This window comes from Zootermopsis nevadensis, unplaced genomic scaffold, assembly GCF_977971745.1.
Source record: "Zootermopsis nevadensis isolate Lab colony 2312 unplaced genomic scaffold, Znev_1.0 Znev_ptg000006l, whole genome shotgun sequence".
Lineage (NCBI taxonomy): Eukaryota > Metazoa > Arthropoda > Insecta > Blattodea > Termopsidae > Zootermopsis > Zootermopsis nevadensis.
This window is the reverse complement of record NW_028259138.1, coordinates 4,488,278-4,510,205: the sequence shown is the minus strand read 5'-3', so window position 1 is coordinate 4,510,205 and position 21,928 is coordinate 4,488,278. Positions and strand designations below refer to the sequence as shown.

The 21,928-nt window shown below is 36.2% G+C and overlaps 1 protein-coding gene across 7 annotated transcripts in view; it reads left to right on the top strand.

Moving 5' to 3' along the window:
• Positions 1–579: 579 nt before the first annotated feature.
• Positions 580–21,928, top strand: part of dsh (Segment polarity protein dishevelled) — a 96,390-nt gene continuing 75,041 nt past the window's right edge. For 2 of the 7 annotated variants that reach the window (XM_087343584.1, XM_087343583.1), the window contains exons 1-5: positions 580–821; positions 1,095–1,164; positions 1,257–1,363; positions 14,851–14,936; positions 20,614–20,676. In XM_087343584.1, the coding sequence (XP_087199710.1) occupies positions 661–821; positions 1,095–1,164; positions 1,257–1,363; positions 14,851–14,936; positions 20,614–20,676 (487 nt within the window). In that variant the 5' untranslated portion in view covers positions 580–660. Of the gene's footprint in view, positions 822–1,094; positions 1,165–1,256; positions 1,364–4,080; positions 4,228–14,850; positions 14,937–20,613; positions 20,677–21,928 lie in introns of those variants that run through there. The other 5 variants (XM_087343585.1, XM_022059238.2, XM_022059240.2 and 2 more) reach the window with 3 other exon arrangements.

Genomic DNA, 21,928 nt, shown 5'->3' with positions numbered 1-21,928 from the left:
GCATTAAGGAATCTAATTGTAAATGCAAAAGTAATATTGCAGCAAATGAAGATGTAAGTTTATGATACTAGGTAAGAAAATAAAATTCTAGATAAGCTGGCAGATGTGTGAGTGCATCAGTAGTTGAAACATTTCGTTGACAGTTTATTTTAAATTCTAATATTCCTTTAATATTTTACTTTAATGCTTAACTTTCCGATGCACACACAGTTTGTTTTAAATAAATACAATATATTTATGTTTTTTGTTTATGCTTTGTCTTTCCACGGCAGCGTTCTCTTATTGCCATTAGTCTTATACATTATTAATATTGTCACCGCAGATATACCGAAAGCGCCGCTGTGGAGATACGAATCCCCCGCGCTAGACAAGAGATGAGTGCAAGTGATATCCCACTGTCTGTTTGTCCAGGCGTAACTAAATTAACCAATTCAGTATTAATTAATACCTCAACCAACTGTGAATTTGAAATAAATATAGACAGATAACTACTTAAAAGTTTATGACTACATTTACTTTGGTCTAATATATGACTTTATGCATGTTTCGTGTTATAAATATATGTCCACATTTTTTGTTGTTTCAAGTTGTTCATCGATTCATGGCTGCCATATTGAAGTCTTCATGACGGGAGTCAGTTGTTGACTCGGCCTTTTTGCTATGGAAGAAACAAAAATTATATATCATATAGATGATGAAGAAACTCCGTATTTAGTTAAACTGACTATTGCGCCAGAACGCGTTACATTAGCAGATTTCAAGAATGTTCTTAATCGACCAAACTACAAGTTCTTTTTTAAGTCTATGGATGATGATTTTGGGTAAGCCTGGACATTCAGATTTAAATTTATTGTAATGAGTTATAACTGCTGTAGTATCATGCTGGTTCAACATAGATCAGAAAAAATTAATGTTATTATGTACTCTATTCGGATAATTGTGTACAAGTGGGCGTCATTATTGTTTTTTGCCCAACACAAAATGGTTTGTTGACATTGACGTGAGACAGGGTGCCGAATTGAGCAAGGCAAAAATTACTTTCGTCTTTACAATTCTGTAGTTGTCTTTTAGCTTGTTATGATTTTAATTTTCAGCGTTGTTAAAGAAGAGATTATTGACGATGATGCTCATTTACCTTGTTTCAATGGAAGAGTAGTTTCATGGGTAAGTACAAGGAAAGATTGTAGCTAATTTTTTACTTGGGTGTGGCAATGTTCGAGGTGAAGGAAATTTGCAAAAATTTGGTGTTTTTACAGTTGGTCTCTGCTGAAGGCAGCAATGTTTCAGATGGGACATCCCAGTGTACTGACAGTGTTGCACATTCTGATATAAAGGTTCCTGTAGACAGACCTGGAGATCCTCAGTAAGTTATCCTCATTTAATTTGACATTTTTAACGTTGTGTTGCTTATTTATCGATGTAACCTTTGTTTGACAGAATATTGGAGTTTTATGTGATAGGTATGGGAAGTGACAACCCAGATATTTGTTGAAGTCTGTCCATACAGCTTAAAAAATGTAATGGAACCAGGTTGGGTAAGCTTGAATAGTTTAAATTTAACTATTGTAAATAAGTCATCTCAGCCATTATAGTAACTAGCTTGTGTGCTAGACAACTGGGCTTTGATTCCTAACAGAGGCAAGAGATTCTCTTCTTAGCTGCTACATCCAGACCTGCTTCAGGGCCCACCCAGCCTCCTGTCCAGTGGGTACCAGAGTTCTTTCCATCGTAAAGCAGCTACGATGTGTAGCTAACCTCTCATCTCATAGTACAGAGGTCAAGAATGTATAGAGCTATACCTATACTCTCCCATACATCTGTGTGGAATGACATTTAGGTACACACTGGGCCAACTTTCTCTTGAATAAACTGTAAATTTAACGACAGGTATATGTGGTCACCATGCTTTGAAGTTCTAAAAAAGGACATAATATCACCTATTTCCTCTTTTATTTTTTTTATCTGCCCTTCTCTGCCACTTTTTCACATTCTTTACTCCAGTTCTACTCACGAGTTGTTTTTCTTTATGAAAATTTCTGAAATGCATGGGATTTTGAATGCTTATATAATATGTGAATGAATTTACATAGTAACTGTGTTTATGTATAAAAGGACTTTAAACTGGGTATTTCCAAAGATACATAATTTACATTCTTCCCAAAATTCTTTAGATTTGCTCCCATCTCAAAAGTTTGTACGTATCTTATGTTACTGTAGTTTATTTCCTTGTACTAGTGAGTTTGTAAGAATGGTATATCAAGTGTAGGGGTTAAATTTAATTTAAATTACTATCACTAAATGAACAAAAAGTATTCTACAGTCAAAAGAATATTGTTAGAATAATGGCAGGCGCTGAAAGGTGAATGAATGAGACATCAGTAAAAGTGATTACTTTGAAGGTGTAAGCATTATCTATCATCAAGGTCCTCTATATAGGGAAGTAGAAAGGTTGAAGGAGTAATTTGTGATCTATGTAAATTAATTTTCTGGCTTCCACTTATAAGGGCTGAAAGAAACCATCAACACTTTTGTGACATTTGACATATAAAGGGTAATTCACAGTGAAATTAAGGGGAATTTAAATATTTTGACCTCACAAATGCAAAACTTTACATACATACATATTTTTTGGTAGAACAGTATCACTCTCTGGGCAGCAGAATCTCTCATATCTTGTAATATGGAGGGAATTGAATTGGCAGCACAAAATAATTAAATACTCAGAAGTGTTATCAGATATTGCTCCAAGCAGTAAAGCAAAATGCTGTTAGAGACATTAAATCTAGGGTTATATTCAAGAACTGATCATTATTCATATACCAAGTTGAAGATCTTTGAAGATTTCTGTCATCAGGGCAGTATGACCTCTGAAACGTTGGTTAACATCGACCAGACTACACAGCGCAACAACCCAGAAGACAGAAATCTTCATACTCGCTGCTGTGAAAACCTCAAATCTTACATTGAAGCTCTTTGATTTGTCTACAGATATGTAGCCTTGATTGACAAAGAATTCCAGTAGACTTATTGTGGAAGAAGCTGGTGAATGTTTCTTTACTTGTGACCATTACTTATATATTACAAAAGCAAACAAATAATGTTTGAACCAGACATAAACATACTATGAACATGGGCAAAGTCTTTTGTACAAAGCTACATGATTATATTCTGAGTTGAGTAATAGCAGTGGCATGCGTTCAGTAATGGTTTAATTCAGGTTAATTGAGGTGCTGCTTAAGTTATCTGTTACTAATGTTGGCAGCATATATCGAGTAAAAGAGTGAATGTGGCTTACTATGCCATGCCATACCACAGGTGGTTGGTTTCTGACTTCTCACTGCAGATGCCTAGGTTCACTCCTAGGGCACTCCATGTGGGATATTTAGTAGACAGAATGATGCTGGGACAGGCTTTTCTCTGATTTCTTCAGTTTTCCTGTCATTGTTATCCACTGAATTTCTATATTCACTCATGTCTCATTTAGCAGATAGTGGCCCCAGTCCCCAGACGAGGACTTCCCCATCATAAAAACTGGCTTTCTGAGGTCAGTGTCAAAGGGTTAAAATGTCTCTGTCGGGACAGTCATATTAGATTTGAGCTAAACACTTCCAAAATAGAAGTTAGGGGTGTATTACCACTTATCTTATTCATAATCATCATCATTTTTTTTTGCACAGATTTTTCTTTTTCCTGATATATCTCCTCTTTAACCATTGATGAACCCTACCACTCAGGCTTCAGATTGTAGCACTTATTATGTGTTTTGTTCCTAGTACAGGTGTCATTTGTAGAGAATATATTGTATGCTTTTGTGGTATTATTTCCAGATATTTTTGTAGTTTTTTTTAGTTACAATTCTCATGGCCCAGTGATTACTGGTGTGACAGCATTTCATATTCCACATTCGCTGAATTCCTATATTTAGATTTTTGTATTTTAATTTCTTTTCAGTCTCCTCTATTACAAGGGCTGTTCGATAAAAACTGAGAATGAATTTTTAAAAGTATTTGGAAGTCTTGAGGGAAGTTTCATTTATGGTGGTTGGTAGCACTGACACGTGAGAGTCAGTGTCTGCAGTTACAGGTTGCTGCATGTTTAGTTGTGCTTGTGTTGTGACCTTGATTACAAGCTATGCCTGTCTTGCCTGTGAAGTTACACATCCATAGTGGTGGATGTTAAAGCAAGATAGTGCACCACTCTTAAATTTGGTTACTGCTGTTATAACAGGTGATGAAACATGGATTAGGCTGTATGATCCTGAGAATTAGCAGCAAAACACACAGGAGTCTCTTCATGCTCACCAAAACCAAAGAAAGCTCTTGTCTCTCAATTGGCAATTAAAGTTACAGCACTAGTGTGTTTTGATTGTTGTGGAATAATTTACACACACACAGTACCACCTAAAACAACTGTCACTGGAGTTTATGACTGTTCAGTTATCAAAACCTTTATGGACCGCTCGTTCACTCACTATGGTGCAGGAAATTCATTGAAAAGTCGATTGTGTACTTGGCTTGTCAAAGAATAGCCCACTTTCTTTATGGAAGCTGAGGGTTCATAACTGTGTTCACAAAAGCCTGCCACTGAACTCTGTCTTGAGCTGGCTGCATCCAGTTTGCTCCATCAATTGCTGTCTCCCTATGGTCCATCTTAATGCTATCCTCCCACGTACGTCTAGGTTTTCCAGCAGTCTTCTCAATTCAAGCCTCCCAACCAGTACATTATAAACACCTCTCCCCTTCTCTCCATTCATGCTGAATGATTGCTCACCTCATACTCCTCGATTTAATCACCCTAACAATATCAGGTAGGGAGTACAGGCTGTGAAACTCATCATTATGCAATTTTCTGCATGATCTGTCTTCCTCCCTTTAAGGCCATATATCCTCCTCAACACCCTGTTTTCAAAGACCCCCAATCTATGTTCCTCCCTCAAAGTGAGAGACCAAGTTTTGCACCCATACAGCACAACTGGCAAAATTACACTTTTGTATATTTTAAACTTCATTTTTTTTATATGAGACGGGAGGACAAAGGTTTTGGACTGAATTTAATCTGCTATTGGTTTTGTCATGAATGTTATTCTGACTTATTAGTGTCATCCCTTAGTACTTGAATTTTGTCACATTTTTGAAGGATTCAGTAGCAATACTTATATTCTGGATCTGTCCTGAATTATGATGTTGAAGCATGGTCATGTACTTAGTATTTTCTGCATTTATTTCTAGACCAACATCACTACTAGCCCTCAAGAATGTTTCTCTGTTTGCTTTTATAGTACATATATTTGCACCCAACAGATGAATATCATCAGCATAGACTGAAAGCGGATGTGTCCCATTCAGTTCCAAACTGCCCTGATTTTCTTGTACTTTCCAATTGGCATATTTCTTAGGCAAAGTTGAAAAGCAGCAGTGATAAAGCATCTCCCTGTTCCAGACCATTCTGATTAGGAAGTATATTGAACAAGTGTTTACCTATACAGATTGTACTAGAGGTTTCACTTAAACCTATTTTAATTAGCCTGACTATCTTCTTAGGTGCATCAAATTCAAGCAAAATATTGTGAAGAGCTTATCTTTTAACTGAGTAACTGTAAGTAGTTGATGGACTGTCCCATTGTACTCCACTTTTTCTCCATTATCTGGCAAATGTAGAAATTGGATCAGTTGCAGATATATTATGACATAACCTACACTGATGATCCCCAGTAATTTCATTGGCATATAAACTCGGCCTCACCAGAAGAATGTTAGATAAAGTTTTATAGGCAGATGATAAGGGGGATATTCCTCGATAATTACATCAGTCTTATCACCCTTCTTATGAATAGGTACAATAATAGATTCCTTCTACTGTGGCATTTCTTCCTTATTCCATATAGAGGAAATAAGTTTGTATATCTCAGAATGCACTGTTTTGCCTTTGCGTTGATCAGTTCGGCCAGAATCTGATCAGTACCCGGATATTTATACCTATTCAACTTCGATAAGACTAGGTTCTGGCACTAATGGCTCAGCCATATGTATATATCTACCTTTTACGAACCTGTGAACATTTAACAGCTGATTAAAGAAATTTTGTCCACCTATTCAAAACCCTGTGGGGATCTGCAAGCATCAGAATAAAATGACCGGAGTATATTTGACACTGGATGCTTCATCATGATAATGCCAGACCACTTGTTGCAAACATTGTCATTTACTTTTTGACAAGTAAAGGTGTTCAGTCTATCCCCCACCCTTTTGCTCAGAACTCGCACCTTGTGACTGCTTTTTTCCCTACACTAAAAAGGTAGCTTCAAAGACATCATAAACTGTATTACATGAGGCTTGGAACTAGTAGAACATTTAGGAATAAGAAAAGGGAACATCTGAGAGGCAAAATTATTGAGCTTGAACCAAATAGTGTGGACAGAAATATCAGAGATGTGTACAGAGGCATAAATAATTTTAAGAAAGGATGACAAGCTGAGACTAATTTGGTAAAGGATGGTAATGGCAGCTTACTGGCAGATCCAATCAAAATTGTGATGCAGATAGCTGAACTGTTATCGCCAGAACCTAGTTTAGATGGAGTTGAAGTAGACATTGGAAAGTTGAAAAGTCATAAATCTCCAGGTATTGATCAAATTCCAGTAGAATTAATTAAAGCAGGTGGCAAAAACTTGCATATGAAGATCCATAAGCATATTTATTTAATTTGGGATAAGGAAGAGATGTCACAAGAATGGAAGGCATCCATAATTATTCCTATTCATAAGAAGAGGAAGAAGACAGAGTGTGGTAATTACTGAGGAATTTCTCCACTATCAACTTCATACAAAATTCTGTCAAACATTATTCTGGTGAGATTAACTCCATACGTGAATGAAATTATGGGGGATCATCATTGTGGGTTCAGACTTAACAGATGAGCAATTGATCAGATCTTCTGCATTTGTCAGATACTAGGTGCGATCGGAAAGTTTAAAGACTGTGTCAATAGAGGGCGAACCGGATGTAGTACGAGCTTCTGCCGCTAGGGGGCGCGGCCTACATTCATAGTGAATCAGTGTGCCAGCCGGCATCATCGAATTAGCATTTGTTTCTTAGTTACGGGCGTTCTGGTAGTGCATTACACCGACCCTCCTGCGATTTCGGAATGGCGTGTGCATCAAATTTTGCCAAAGACTCGCCAAAACGGCTACGGGAACCTATGAAATGCTAAAGCAAGCATTTGGGGAGTCCGCAATGGGTCGTGCACAAATTTTTGTGTGGCATTCACTTTTTAAAAATGGCCGAACCTCTGTCGATGATGACGAGCGTTCTGGACGATCATCTTCGAGCACAACGCCCGAAAATGTTACGAAGATTCGGCAGGCCATTCACGAAGATCGACGTCGTACCATCAACGACTTGTGCGACATTGTTGGGATAGGCTATGGGACCTGTCAGCTGATTCTAAAAGAAGAACTCCACATGCGACGCATCATGTCTGAGGACCAGAAGCAGAATCGACTTCTCGTTTGTCATTAGCTCAAAGATCTTGCAAGAACCGACCCCAACTTCCTTTCTAAGCTCCGTGTGACTTCTTCCTCTTCCCAAAGATGAAAATTCAGCTAAAGGGAAGGAGATTTGAGACGATAGAAGAGATTCAGGCAGAATCGCAGATGGTGCTTGACAGGCTGACAAAGAAAGATTTCCAGGGATGCTTCCAGGCTTGGCAGCGGCGCTGGGATCGTTGTGTTCACTCCCAGGGGAACTACTTCGAGGGTGATGGATAAATTTAATACCTGAGATAAGTTTACGGGTTTTTATACGCGCAGTCTGGAAACCTTTCGATCACACCTCATACTAGATAAAACATGGAAATATAGTAGGATTGTAAATCAGTTGTATATAGATTTCAAAAATGCCTATACAGTATTCTCATTGAATTTGGTATATCAAAGAATCTAGTGAGTCTAATAAAAATGGTTTTAAATTAAACCTGTAGTAAGATTTTCATCGGTGGTCTGAAACAAGGAGAAACTTTTTCTCCATTGTTCTTTAACTTTGATTTAGAATATGCCATCAGGAAAGTCCAAGCTAGGCAGGAGGGTTTGCAATTGAATGGGACACATCAGCTATTGATTAATGCTGATGTTAACTTATCGGGTGATTATATAAATACAATGAAGAGGGCCACAGAAGTTTTCCTAGAAGCTAGTAGAAAGGTGGGGCTAGAAGTAAATTCAGAAGAAAACTAAGTACATGTTAGTATCTTGTCAGCAGACTGGTGGCCAAATCATATTAGGGTGGCTAATAAATCCTTTGAAAGTGTGATGAAGTTTAAATATTTGGGAACAACAATAACAAATCAAAATGATATGAAGAAGTTAGGAGGAGACTGAATTCTGTAAATGCTTGCTACTTTTCAGTCCAAAATATTTTGTCTTGTCAGATTTCTAAGAATGTAAATATTAAAATATACACAACAATGATTTTGCCTGTTTTGTATGGGTTTGAAACGTGGTTTGTCACTCTCAGGGAGGAACATAGATTACAGGTGTTTGAGAATAGGGCATTGAGGAGGATATTTGGGCCTAGGAGAGAAGAGGATGGGATATGGAGAAAACTGTATAATGATGAGCTTAAGAATTTGTACTCCTCCCCCAATATTGTTAGGGTGATTAAGTCAAGAAGAATGAGATGGGTGGGACATATGGCATTCATGGGTGGGGCTAGAGGTGTGCAATGGTTATTGGTCAGGAAGTCTGAAGGGAAGAGACTGCTGGGTAGACCTGGATGTAGATGGGTGGATAATTTCAAGTTGTATGTATGGGAAATAGGAGGTGAAGGTGATTGGATTTTGTTGCCCCAAGAAGGAGTACTTTGATTAATTTGGTGATTAACCTTTGAGTTTCCATAGCCATCTGGTTGGTTAGTTACTCCTTCATTCTTTTCCAGAATGGTACATCCTGATATTGAGTAGTCAGTAATAGACTTTTGTTTTCATTTTCTTCTTTAAAAATATTACCAGCAAGCATTTTGTACTGGATTGCCTGATTGTGATCTACCACAATTGTAATTTCTATTTGTACCTTAATGTCTCTGTACTCTAGCCATCAATAGGACTGTTCCTCATCCACCAGTTTTTCATCCATTTTTCTTTTATGATCTGAGCTATCAGGTTTATTATTTGCTTTGTTTCATTTTGAAAAGATTTCTGAAATTTGTTGGCTGTTTGAATTGGTATTAAGTCTGTGTTATGTTGGTGTGTCCTAACAGTTTGTATCAGTTGATCTTGTTGCTTTAATACTTATCCCACCAGTTTCTGCTATATAGGCTCTTTATGCCTCCCTCTTTTCTGGGAAAGTAAGGCATTTAGCATGTACTCTTGGGTGTTGCTGTCCATGGATGACTAGGATTTTTATTGTTTTTCTAATTTGTGGCTTTAGTCTAGCTAATAATTTAAATTGTAATGTTGGAACTGTAACCCTTCTCCTCTGTTCTTGCTGGTCGCAGCTTACACTATGATGTGGCTGGTAGGGATTGTTGGGTCATTGGGATCTCTCAGGGTTCTCTCTGCTAAGCTCAGCTAGTCGGTATGCATTGACTCACTCTCATTCGGTGTCACGGCCAGTTCGTAACAGCCAGATTGAACACTCGGATTGATTTGGATGGAACACATTATTTATTTATGACCTGCGCGATCGTTGATCTACATAAGCTGATCGCACGCCACGCAGTCCAACTCTTGATATTTTACACTTCGTTAAATTTCACAATCCTCCCAAATGCACAGACACACACTGACTTCTCAAACACCTCCTTTCTTAATACCGTAACTTTTAATGTCATTTATATCTTAATTGCGTCATGTTTGTGTTTATTAATACAATAATTTATTTACCGTCTTTACACAAACTTAAAAATGTTGTTAAAATTACTTAAAATTATAACATTTTTTCATTAGATACAGATCTTGTTACATTTTACATTGACGACATGTTTCGATGTTATCTCATCATCATCAGGTCTATCAATTAAAATCTGTTGCACTTCTTGCTCTGCGTATATTGATTTGTTTTATTTGTTTGATTTTTTAAGTTCCTTCCATTAAATTTGAAGGCTATGCCCGGATGCTTTAAATCTGTAAACGCAAAGCATATATTAAACACGGGACATGCATACAACAAAATAGAACAAACAATGGACATTATAAAAATAGTACAAAACAAACGACACAGAGACACAGTAGAAAAGTACCATATACAAAGAACACATAAACAAAATATTGCACTAAACGACAGCAACATTTACGCAAACAACCCAATATTTAATGTTCTACAGTCCATCGACCCAACCCCCTAAACAACTTTCACTCAATATATATAGCCACACACGATACACACAGCTCAGTTGCAATCTACTGGCCCGTAATATCGGACACAACACATCACCTACAACCCGGTATGTTTTACTACTTTTAATACTACTTTGTGATTCTTTTACTTCTTTTACTTGTATTACGATATATTACGTAATAACTCTTTAAATTAGTAAATTATTCTATTTCCTATGTCATTATCCAAAATCACGATTTGAAAATTAAAATTAATTTTACAGATTTAAAGCATCCGGGCATAGCCTTCAAATTTAATGGAAGGAACTTAAAAAATCAAACAAATAAAACAAATCAATATACGCAGAGCAAGAAGTGCAACAGATTTTAATTGATAGACCTGATGATGATGAGATAACATCGAAACATGTCGTCAATGTAAAATGTAACAAGATCTGTATCTAATGAAAAAATGTTATAATTTTAAGTAATTTTAACAACATTTTTAAGTTTGTGTAAAGACGGTAAATAAATTATTGTTTTAATGTCATATAATGCAATCTCGTAATGTTGTAATCCTGCAATCTTGCAATGTAATCCAATGTAATGTAATCTTGCACTGTAAACTTGCAATAACTCTCTGCGGCCAAAGTAACCCCTTTTTATATCGTAAGCACCCTTATGGCTCGACAACCAAAATTCCCAGCTTTGCCCAAAAGGAAATGTAACATGAACTCCTATTGGTGTTGGTCCAGGTTTGGTTCGAAGGACCTCCCCTTTCCCACCAATCCTCAGGGAGTTCCTCCCAAGCTCTTAATTCTAAAGAGCATCGCTAACGAGTGGCAAAACCCACTTGGGCTAAGAGCATGTAATTCATGTACAAGGGAATTTCCAAGTCTGGAAATTCCTAAAACCTGTGTTCCCACCTACTTCAGGTACTGCTACTCCACTTAGTATCCCCTGTCCATTTCGGATCCCAAGCTTACAATATTCCAGAATATGAATGAAATACAAAGGAATCATAAACTAACAAAAGAAAAACAGGACAATAAGTGGCAAATACAAAACCTTATGACCTAGCACATAACCATTGGGTTTCTTAAAAGTATAGAATTACCATACACCAGTACAGGGATTGATGAGCCCTTACAGAACCCAGCTGGAAGTTGAAAATTACAGAGTGAAATGGTAAGAACATGTAGGATAGATGGAGGATGATAAAAATTGCAGTTGAATGGGTTTATGACAACCAAGGAAATAATGTGGGGAGATCATTTGAAGATGTAAGAGGGTTAAGTCTAATACCTAATGTAGATGACTCTAAAATATGGCACATTTATTTTTGAAGTCATGAATTAAATGTGTTGTCTTTTAAATGCTCATCATTGAAGTCAGATAAACTGTCTTGTAATGAGATCTTTACATTATTTTGGCTACATTTTTGTGATTGGTAATGGGTTTAAGAACTATGGTGGCTATCTTCTGGGTTCTTGCACTGTATAGTCTGGCAGAAGTTTACCAATGTTTCAGAGGTCCTTGCTGCCTCCATTATCAGGGCAGCAGTGACCCCTGAAATGCTGGTAAACATCTACCAGACTACATGGCGAAACAGCCCAGAAGAAAGCCATCTTTAGACTCACTATTGTGAAAACCTCAAATCCTACTTGGTTTATGAACTAGTTAGGCTGACTTAAATGTGTTTAAATGAGCTCTATAGTAAAGTACAGGTAAAGGTTTCTTTGATATATTTCCTGTGTAGAGTGGTCTGACAGAAGGAGATGCTTTACCATCATTGCTTATCAATTTCATTCACACCATAATGAATTCATTATACTTGGTCTCCCAGAAAGCTTTAGATCATTCTTAATTCATACCGTTAGAGGGGTTTATGAAAATCAGATTGAAATAGAGTTGAATAAAGCATATTGGGATGTGTTCTGTGTTAATGTTAATTTACTGAATGAAAATATAAATATCATAAAACACAGTACACAGGTAATAATCAATTGGTCTAGAAATTGGTGCAGAGAAAGCTAAATTTGTGTTCTTGTTTCATCATCAGAATGCAGGACAGAATCATGAAACTATCTGATAAGTCCTTTGAAAATAACAAACAATAATAATAATAATAATAATTTTCCAAGAAGGACCTGGTTCTGTGGAGTTATCAGCGGTAGTAATTATGTGTTATTCTGTGTGAAATGAAATTTGTTAATGGTGGTCTGTGAATTGCCATTATGTATTTGTTTTATATTTTTTCCACAGGCTTTTGAAGATGAAAACATACACTCTGATTTTTGCAGACTTTTCTGCTGAATATTAAAGAGCTACAACCTTTTGAATTTTGGAAGTCACTAACTGTAGCTTCTACATTGAATTTTGGAACAAGGCAGCATATAGTTGTACAATTTTCTGATGTATGCACAAACTTTAATGATTTAGCACTGAAATAAAGCTAAAGAACAGCTTGTGTAATATTTACTTCTAATTTCTGATTGCATACTGTGTTAAAATACACTAGTAAACAGAAGAAAAGAAGTAGGACATTTTTGTTGTTACATCTGCTACCATGCTCTAATTTATAAGGAGTATACAGTTTTAGTAATACCTAGGGGAAAAAAGGATCAGTGTTCTGATTAATGAAGGTATTAAGGGATTGAGCTGCTGAAATGTAATGAAAAAAGTGACATTTATATTTTTGTGCACAGAAATGTATTTCAATATGTTAGAAGCATTTGTTAAAATGTATAATATGTTGGATATTAACACATTAAAATCGTATTGCACTATTTAACATTACTTACCTGAGTTACCATTTTATTCAGGTTTTAACATATTTATCTTCATTGTCCACCTTTGAAACAATTTTAGACGTATTTGTACGTGTATTTGTAGGATCCACTGCACATTTAATATGAAGCCTGCCAGTATGTGAGATAAAACATTGAAGTTCTGGCACAGCTTAATTTAGTTTGTTTTTTATGTCTCTTTCTAAGAGATCAGTGAAATGAATCTAATGACAGATGATGTGGAACTTTCTGTTCAAGAATCCCACATAAGATTAAACAGAACCCTTGCAGATTCAAGCAGAGGACAAACGTAAGACAGAGTGTTGAAAAAAAATGGATATGTCCAAGGCTCCCATTGTAATTTTGTGAAAAGCCAAACGATCTAGTGAAGAAGGATTGAAAGTTAGCTGCAAAGATTTTCTGACCATGTAACTGTAACTGCTGTAAATACTGCAGATGTAAATGCAAATAAACTGGATCCTTAGAAGAAACATCAGAGTGCTGCAGTGATTGCTCGTCATTAATGGAGAACTAAAAACCAGTTTTAAAATGAAAGTAGGGATAAAATTTTGACTTTAAATTACTTCTTGAACAATTAAGTAAATTATTTGTTTAATGATTGTTTACTTGATATGGAAAACACAAAACTTCAGAAAGAAGAATGAGTGTTAATATATACAGGCTGATTCAAAAGGTTAGGGCCAAACTGAAGGAGCATATAGAGGGACTCCGAGAGAACAACTTTCGAATAGGAATCCATGTCCTCAGTCGAGGCCATTGAAGGTAGGGAAGTCTGATAACATACCTGTTGTAAATTTGGTTTGTAAGATTGCTAATGTAATCCTTGTACATTAATAAAAAAAACAAAAACAAAATTAAGCTAGTAGGAGAATACCAAAGTACGATTATTTCAGCGGTGTGTTATCAGACTTCCCTACCTTCATTGGCATTGACTGACTCAGGATAACTTCGGAGGGCATGGATTCCTATTCGAAAGTTGTTCTGTCTGAGTCCCTCTATACGCTCCTTCTGTTTGACCCTAACCTTTTGAATCACCCTGTATATGGGAAGAAGATAGTCCATAAATTTTATCCTGTAACAGGAACAGCAATTTTGTAATAATAATTTTACTTTGAAATTGTGGTCATCTGAGCGCATGCAGGAAGGAAAGAATATCATTTTGTTACAGAATTAAAGAAGTGAGATCATAGTCAAAACATCTAAGTTCCCACAATCTGAAGGACATAGAAATATCTGCAGTTGAAAAGAGAAAAATTTACAGCTTGAAGTAGGCTTTTCCAGGTTCTGTGAATTGAAGCAAAAGGAATGTGTCACTGGGCAGTAATGGGGAGATACACTGTGTGTTTGAATTTACCATTAGGACATGAAGTTAATAGTTTTATGTATATTATCAAAGATGTCTTGCAAAAATAATGATTGTACCAGTAATTTTAAAATGATTTTATAGTCAAAAGAATGACTCGTGAACAAAACATATACTTAAAGAAATATATATATTTCTTTGAAAAATATCAACAGAAGCCCAGTAAGATCATTTTGAAGTTAAAATTAGACATTCGGTCATAGTCAAGAAGGCACACTTCATCATGTTAAATTGTAACATTTAAAACGTGGTATAGTGTTGAGTAGTTCATTAGTTTAAGGTATTTGGAAATAGGTTTTTATAATACATAACATCTTGAATCATGTAATCTGAACAAGGTTTGCAGTAAATCTTATCTTTATTTTACAGTATTATCAATCCAGTTCATGGTGGCAGAACAAATGTGGAGGATACAACATGTACAGAGACAGAATCTATCATTAGCTCTCGCCTAGGTAAGGTTGCTGTTTACTTGTCTGAGTTTTTTCTTTGTGATGTATTTGACCCTGAAACCCTGCATGTTGTACAAAATTAATATATCTTAAGAGAATGGACTTATTTTCATAGTCACAAACTCATATATTGGTATGTATATTGGCAATTTCATCAGTCCATAACATTTGATGTTTTTTATTTTTATACTCGCATCCTTGTCCTCTTTGGCACAATTGCTTTTTGAATGCACAAACATCAGCTGCAGCTTTTTAAAGTCATTATTCACACTGAACTCCCATTTTTGATCAGTTATCCTCAGAAATAAACTTTAAATCAGGCCTGTTCAAGCTTTCTAGATCAACAAATTGTTTAAAGTTCTGTATGGAATATGAAATTTTTCAATATTGAGAACCAACTACTTTGTCTATTTCCATAAGTGTATTATAAGTTAAACTGTTATTCTGTAGATGTGATTCATACGTATTACAGTGTAGTGAATGGGTTGATTTATCATAAAGAGTCTCAGTATGGATTGATGGAGGATTATGAGATAATAGGAATAAGTTTACTAGTTTTGAAGGCACTGATGTGGATCTGAATGAAGTTAGGAAGGCCTGGTAGAAGAAAATGATATTTACCTTTAATGAGTGTCTCATATTCTCAACATGGAAGCAAAATGGAGACAAAAATGGAATTGTAATTAAGTGATATACAAATGTGAAAACTTCTTTGTCTTCGATATATGAATAGTCGACAGGATTGCAGTAAAAATAAATGAGGTTATTTTATCACAGTTTGCTTTTATCAGTATTAGGCCTATTGAAACCTGTTACTGGTATTACAGAACATAGTCCTTCCATCATTTTATAGGTCTTTCAGAACTTCTTCTTTTTGGTTGATATTTTAAAATAAAATCCTGTCAGACTCATCTGTCATTGTTATCTCCAGTTTGTTCTGTAGTCTATAAATCGTGTTTGTGAAATTTGTAGTTCTGTCATATCTTTATTTCTTTTACTTCTCAGAAAAGTGTATCTTGCATTCCACTTCATTAAACACATTTCTGCTGATGTTAATCTTTACTCTTCATTTCTTCCCATTGTCCATGATTCATTACTGTACGATAATGGTGATCTAGCAACTATCTTATAAATTCATATCCTTGTATACCCAGAGACTTGTCATGGTTTTAAAATCTGGTTTGTAATCTGTAATAATCTGACTTTTACAATTTTATACATTCAATTCCTTTTCTCATTCATAAGGTATGTTTTCTCTCAAATAATTAAAAAGTATTAATTTGTGGTAGGGGTTTGTTATAGAGTGTATCTTGTTTCCATTTAGCTCCATTCCTCTAGAATTAATCATTTTAATTTTTCATTATTATCACCATGGAAAATTTTTGCAGCTGTGTTATTCTGATTGTATACTGATTATTAGGGTATTATAGGTCACCATAAGAGAAAACAATCTGACCATCTGCAGATATCATAGTATCAGTGTCTAACAAGAATAAGGTTTTTAATTATTACCATTTACTGAATTGAATTGAATTTCTAAGTACTTTTAGTTTCCAGGCAAATGTTGAAAACACAATATGACCCAAAATACAGTACAGTAGGGTCCCAATTATCTGATATTCCATTTTATCTGACATTCCATGAGTCATAGTGAGAGATTGAAATCAGTTGAGACTGCACTTATTTATGTTGAACAACAAAGAAAGGCAATCAACGCAGATGTACTACTGTTCAGGTGCTGGCATGACCTTGCCACAATGAAAAGGAATGATGCTGAGATGCCTATACCCATTACTATTTCCTTAAAAACTAAACTTTCATTTACAATTTTACATTTTTCACATCACTTCCACAGGCTGTCAAATATTTACTGGATTTTGTTTTACATTACTGCCCTCAAAATCCCATGTTTTCTTTTAGTTTGCATTGTTGTAGGGAACAGCATTTGGCACTCCTTCCTTGAGTATTGTCCGTAAGTATTAAAAGTTGTAAGGTCAGTTGAATTGGGAGTGAAATGAGGTTCTGCAGAGTGTGTTGCTGGAGAAGTTGCAATGATAAATGGATGTTATGTGATTTAATGTAATCTTGCTAAAATTGTTATTCCTGTAGCAGCAAGTATATGCCATGACAGAATCACCATAGGTTATAAAGAAAGGGCATGATAATATTTTGCCATTATCTGTTCTGATTATCTGTCATGTGTACCATATTCATCCTTCAGGAAATGAGGAATGATGACGTTGTGTTCACACTTGTTCCACTTTGTTGCCTGTCTCCACGTAAAAAAGACTGACAATAAACATATTTTCTGCAGTGATGAGACTTATTTCAGTTAAAACCAATAACTGTAGTGGTATATTTATAAGATATACACCTATCTTCCATTAAAGTCCACTGAGGACATTGCTGTAAACTTCCAGTATGCTTAGTTGTGTACTTAATTTATGTTATCTGCTTTGATATAAGTTTTTCATTTAACTTGCTTAGTATAAATCAAATGGTCACAGCCATTACTGTGATGAATGTTTTGATTCTTTTATTAGTAGCTTATGTTTTAGTTTGTTAGGTATATTATTGTCTCTTTAAAAGGATGTGACTGTAACCCAGTCATTTTCATGGAGAAAATTTAAATTTATTAGCCATTTGCTATTCCTGTAACAGTTGGTATTTGGAGTTGTCAGATAGTTTGCAGCTGACTTTAGCAAAGTGATCAATTATTTATATCAGGAACAATGGTAGGATTCTTTTCTTTGGCAGGGTGGTACCTTCTTCATAATTGATGTTATCTCAACCTCCTACCATTTTAGACCACATACGAGGTGCGATCGGAAAGTTTCAAGACTGTCAATAGAGGGCGAACCGGATGTAGTACGAGCTTCTGCCGCTAGGGGGTGCGGCATACATTCATAGTGAATCAGTGTGCCAGCCGGCATTATCGAATTAGCATTTGTTTCTTAGTTACGGGCGTTTTGGTAGTGCATTACACCGACCCTCCTGCGATTTCGGAATGGCGTGTGCATCAAATTTTGCCAAAGACTCGCCAAAACGGCTACGGAAACCTATAAAATGCTAAAGCAAGCATTTGGGGAGTCCGCAATGGGTCGTGCACAAACGTTTGTGTGGCATTCACGTTTTAAAAATGGCCGAACCTCTGTCGATGATGACGAGCGTTCTGGACGACCATCTTCGAGCACAACGCCCGAAAATGTTACGAAGATTCGGCAGGCCATTCACGAAGATCGACGTCGTACCATCAACGACTTGTGCGACATTGTTGGGATAGGCTATGGGACCTGTCAGCTGATTCTAAAGGAAGAACTCCACATGCGACGCATCATGACAACGCGCCAGCGCACACCGCCCTCAAAGTTCGGCAGTTTTTGGCCTCAAACACCATGGCCGTCATCCCGCACCCTCCTTATTCTCCGGATTTAGCTCCGTGTGACTTCTTCCTCTTCCCAAAGATGAAAATTCAGCTAAAGGGAAGGAGATTTGAGACGATAGAAGAGATTCAGGCAGACAGGCTGACAAAGAAAGATTTCCAGGGATGCTTCCAGGCTTGGCAGCGGCGCTGGGATCGTTGTGTTCACTCCCAGGGGAACTACTTCGAGGGTGATGGATAAATTTAATACCTGAGATAAGTGTACGGGTTTTTATAGGCGCAGTCTGGAAACTTTCCGATCACACCTCGTAAAATGATATTGCATCTTTAGAGAAAGTTGTCGTATCTTACTTAACCCATTGCCAGGTAAAATTGTATCTGTTCTGTCTGTACATCCATATTAAGTCTGTAAGACAGAAAGAATTTGATGACTTTTATATGTAGCTCCAATAGCAGATGAGGTGACATTTTAATTTCTGGTCATTCAAAAAAAAAACCTGTTTGTTGTGTTCTGCATAGCCCCATCTCCTCATGAATGTACTGACTATGTAGGAATCACTGTTTTCCATATAATTCTGGTTTTTATCACACTGATTAGACCCTGCTGCAAATCCTATACAGCAGTGCTTATTAACCATACATAGTCCTTTATTATCACAACTGACAACCCTTAGTTTCCAGCAGTTGACCATATTCGCCATATTCACTTGTTACCTGTTTTCCTAGTTATTATTTAGTGTTTCTTCAATGTACATCTGCTTATCATTGAGAATGAATTTGTAACCATTTTCTACTATAAAGGTGTTCATCAGAGTAAATGGTAAGGGCTCCTTCCTTTATTGAAAGTCATGTTTGCACATTTTTACCTTTCCAAGCTTTCCTTTATATGATACAAATGTTTTAATTTTTTGGATGTTCAGTAAATGAAAAGAATTTCCATAAATGTTGTATGAAATCTTAAAAGGTTGCATCCTGTTGTGTAATTAACTTAGGAACAAATGCCTACTGTCAATACAACTTATATTTATATATCACACATGAAAAAAATGTATTTGTGTATCACATATATATGATCACTTCAAGTTTTGGTGTATAGCCATCTTTATGTGTTATATGAATGTACTGAAACATTAAATTAAAATACTAAATGCATGTATTGTCACAGAAGTATGTGTCCGTATTTGTGATTTGTTTAGGTGATCATTAAAATAATTAAACATCTTCGTTCTTAGCCCAGATGAAATAAAATAAAATTGCAAGTCATTATCTTCCTTCCATATATGGTTTAAGATATAGGAATAATTATGTATAAATCTGATACAGGCATGATGGTAATATCTTGGAATAGTTGATTCTAACAGATGAAATTGTTCAGAAGGTGCTACTATTTTGTATGTTCAGGTATCAGTGTGGTATGAGAGTGCTTGTATTGGGATGTAATTTTCAGTCCATTTATGTGGTGTATTGTATATAATTAATTCTATTATTAAATTGCTCCTTTTGATGGGGTATGGAGAAAACTTCATAATGATGAGCTTAAAAATTTGTACTCCTCCAATATTGTCAGGGTGATTAAGTAAAGAAGAATGAGATGGGCGTGGCATGCATGGATAGGGCAAGAGGTGTGCACCAGGTATTGGTTGGGAAGCCTGAACGGGGGAGACCTAGACGTAGATGGGAGGATAATCTTAGGCAGGATCTATCGGAGATAGGAGTTGAAGGAGACTGGATTTTGTTGGCCCAGGACAGGTGGAGGCCTTTGATTAATTCAGTGATGAACCTTTGGGTTACCTAAGCCATCTAGTTAGTTACTTGCTCCTCTTATCTTGACCATGTACAGGAGGCAGATACTTGAAATTTTATTGTTTTATTTTTATCTTATTCCATCTGGGCCAAAAACAATTTTAATGATCACCTAATCACAAATATGGATCTATACTTTTTTGCTAATAAGTGAATTTAGTATTTAATTCGGCATTCCAGTATATTGCTTGTGACACCTGAAGATGACTATATGCCAAAACATGTTGTGTTTGTTCATGTGTGATATATAAATACAAGTTGTATTGATGGTTTTACTGTTTTTTCGTAAGTTGTATGGAATTTTACTTTCAAAATAGGTTGAAGGGCTTTCCTTGCCACATTATCTGTCCGTTTTATATTTGATAATGTCAGTTTTGTCTACTTTGCATGTTAGTTTTGCACTTGGATTTATTGTTTTATTTCTTTTTTGTCTAAATACCAGTAGCAAGTATTAAGCATTACAGTTTCTTATTTTTGTTGTTCTTATTATTTTAGGCCATCATAATATTCACAAAGGATCTAGGCCTCATCATGGAGACAAGTACAGTAAATACAATGGTGAGTAAGTGTAAGTGATGTATACACAGTTGCCAGTTTTCTGAACTTTACACATTCTAAAACAAGCTGTGGTCTGCTTGTGCATGTCTAATTTTGTTGTTAAATATAAAATAGAAATCTTAAATATAGATTAATTGTAAAGGGTTTTATCCCACTTTAAAACATATTGAGCAATACATATAGAATGTATGGCGATTTTTTTTAGGAATTATGTTAAATTACTTGTTAGAACCGTAAATTTGTTTGTAACCATAAATAAAATGTTTCTTCAAATACTGGTTAGAGGGGTCATGTAAATTTGTTTTATCTTTGGTCTGAAAATTAGTTAAAAATGTTTATTTCATGTATACATGGTTACTATATTTTGAAATTGTTCCCACAAATACTATGTAACACATACAAAACAGGATATTTCCTTTCAGTATAAAATGTGATCATTATATTTAAAATGTGTTAATATTGCTAGCATTCGTGGAGAGCAGACGTGTTCGCTCTGTGCTCCGCTATCTGCTGTCTGTGGTATTCTGTGGTGTACTCTTTTCCAGTGCGGATTTAGTCCTCCTTCAGCATCAGCTTTTATTTGCTGGCATGACTGCCAGCAAAGATACGTGTGACATTTGTAAGAAGTCATTTTATGGGAAACAGAAGTTTCTCCGTTGTAGTGGGCCTTGCTCTGAAAGATTTCATCTATCGTGCCTGCGAGTGAGTGATGCAGAATATTCCTGTTACACTTTAAACGGCGAGTCTACCTATAAGTGCGACACTTGTGATAGGAAGTTACGGTCAGTGAGGTCCGAAAATACTCCTGTTCGCTCTTAGGTCCGTATCGGCTTCTGAAACTGGCGGAAAAATGGCGACCGCTGTTAAGGAAGCTGCTTCCCAGTGAAACGCCATTGACACTCTGAGTGCACAGCTTGAGGCTGTTCGGATTAATGGTGTTTACACCAACAGCAAAATCGAGACCCTAATTGAGATGGTTCTCAAGCTGACTGATGAAGTCGGCCAACTACGGAAGGAAAATGAATCAATGAAAGTCATGATGGATACCATGCATATGGCGGCACAACCTAGGGATCCATCTGTGCAGGATTTGTTGCCTCGGCGGGACGTGACGTCATTGGGAGGTCCCAAGCTCAACGCACCCAAATCCTTCAAGGATGCGCTGTCAGATAGTGTTTCTACTGCTATTGTGTCGCCTAAGACCACCATAAATGAAGTTCGTTCTGGGGGGACCGTTGTACCTGGACTTCCC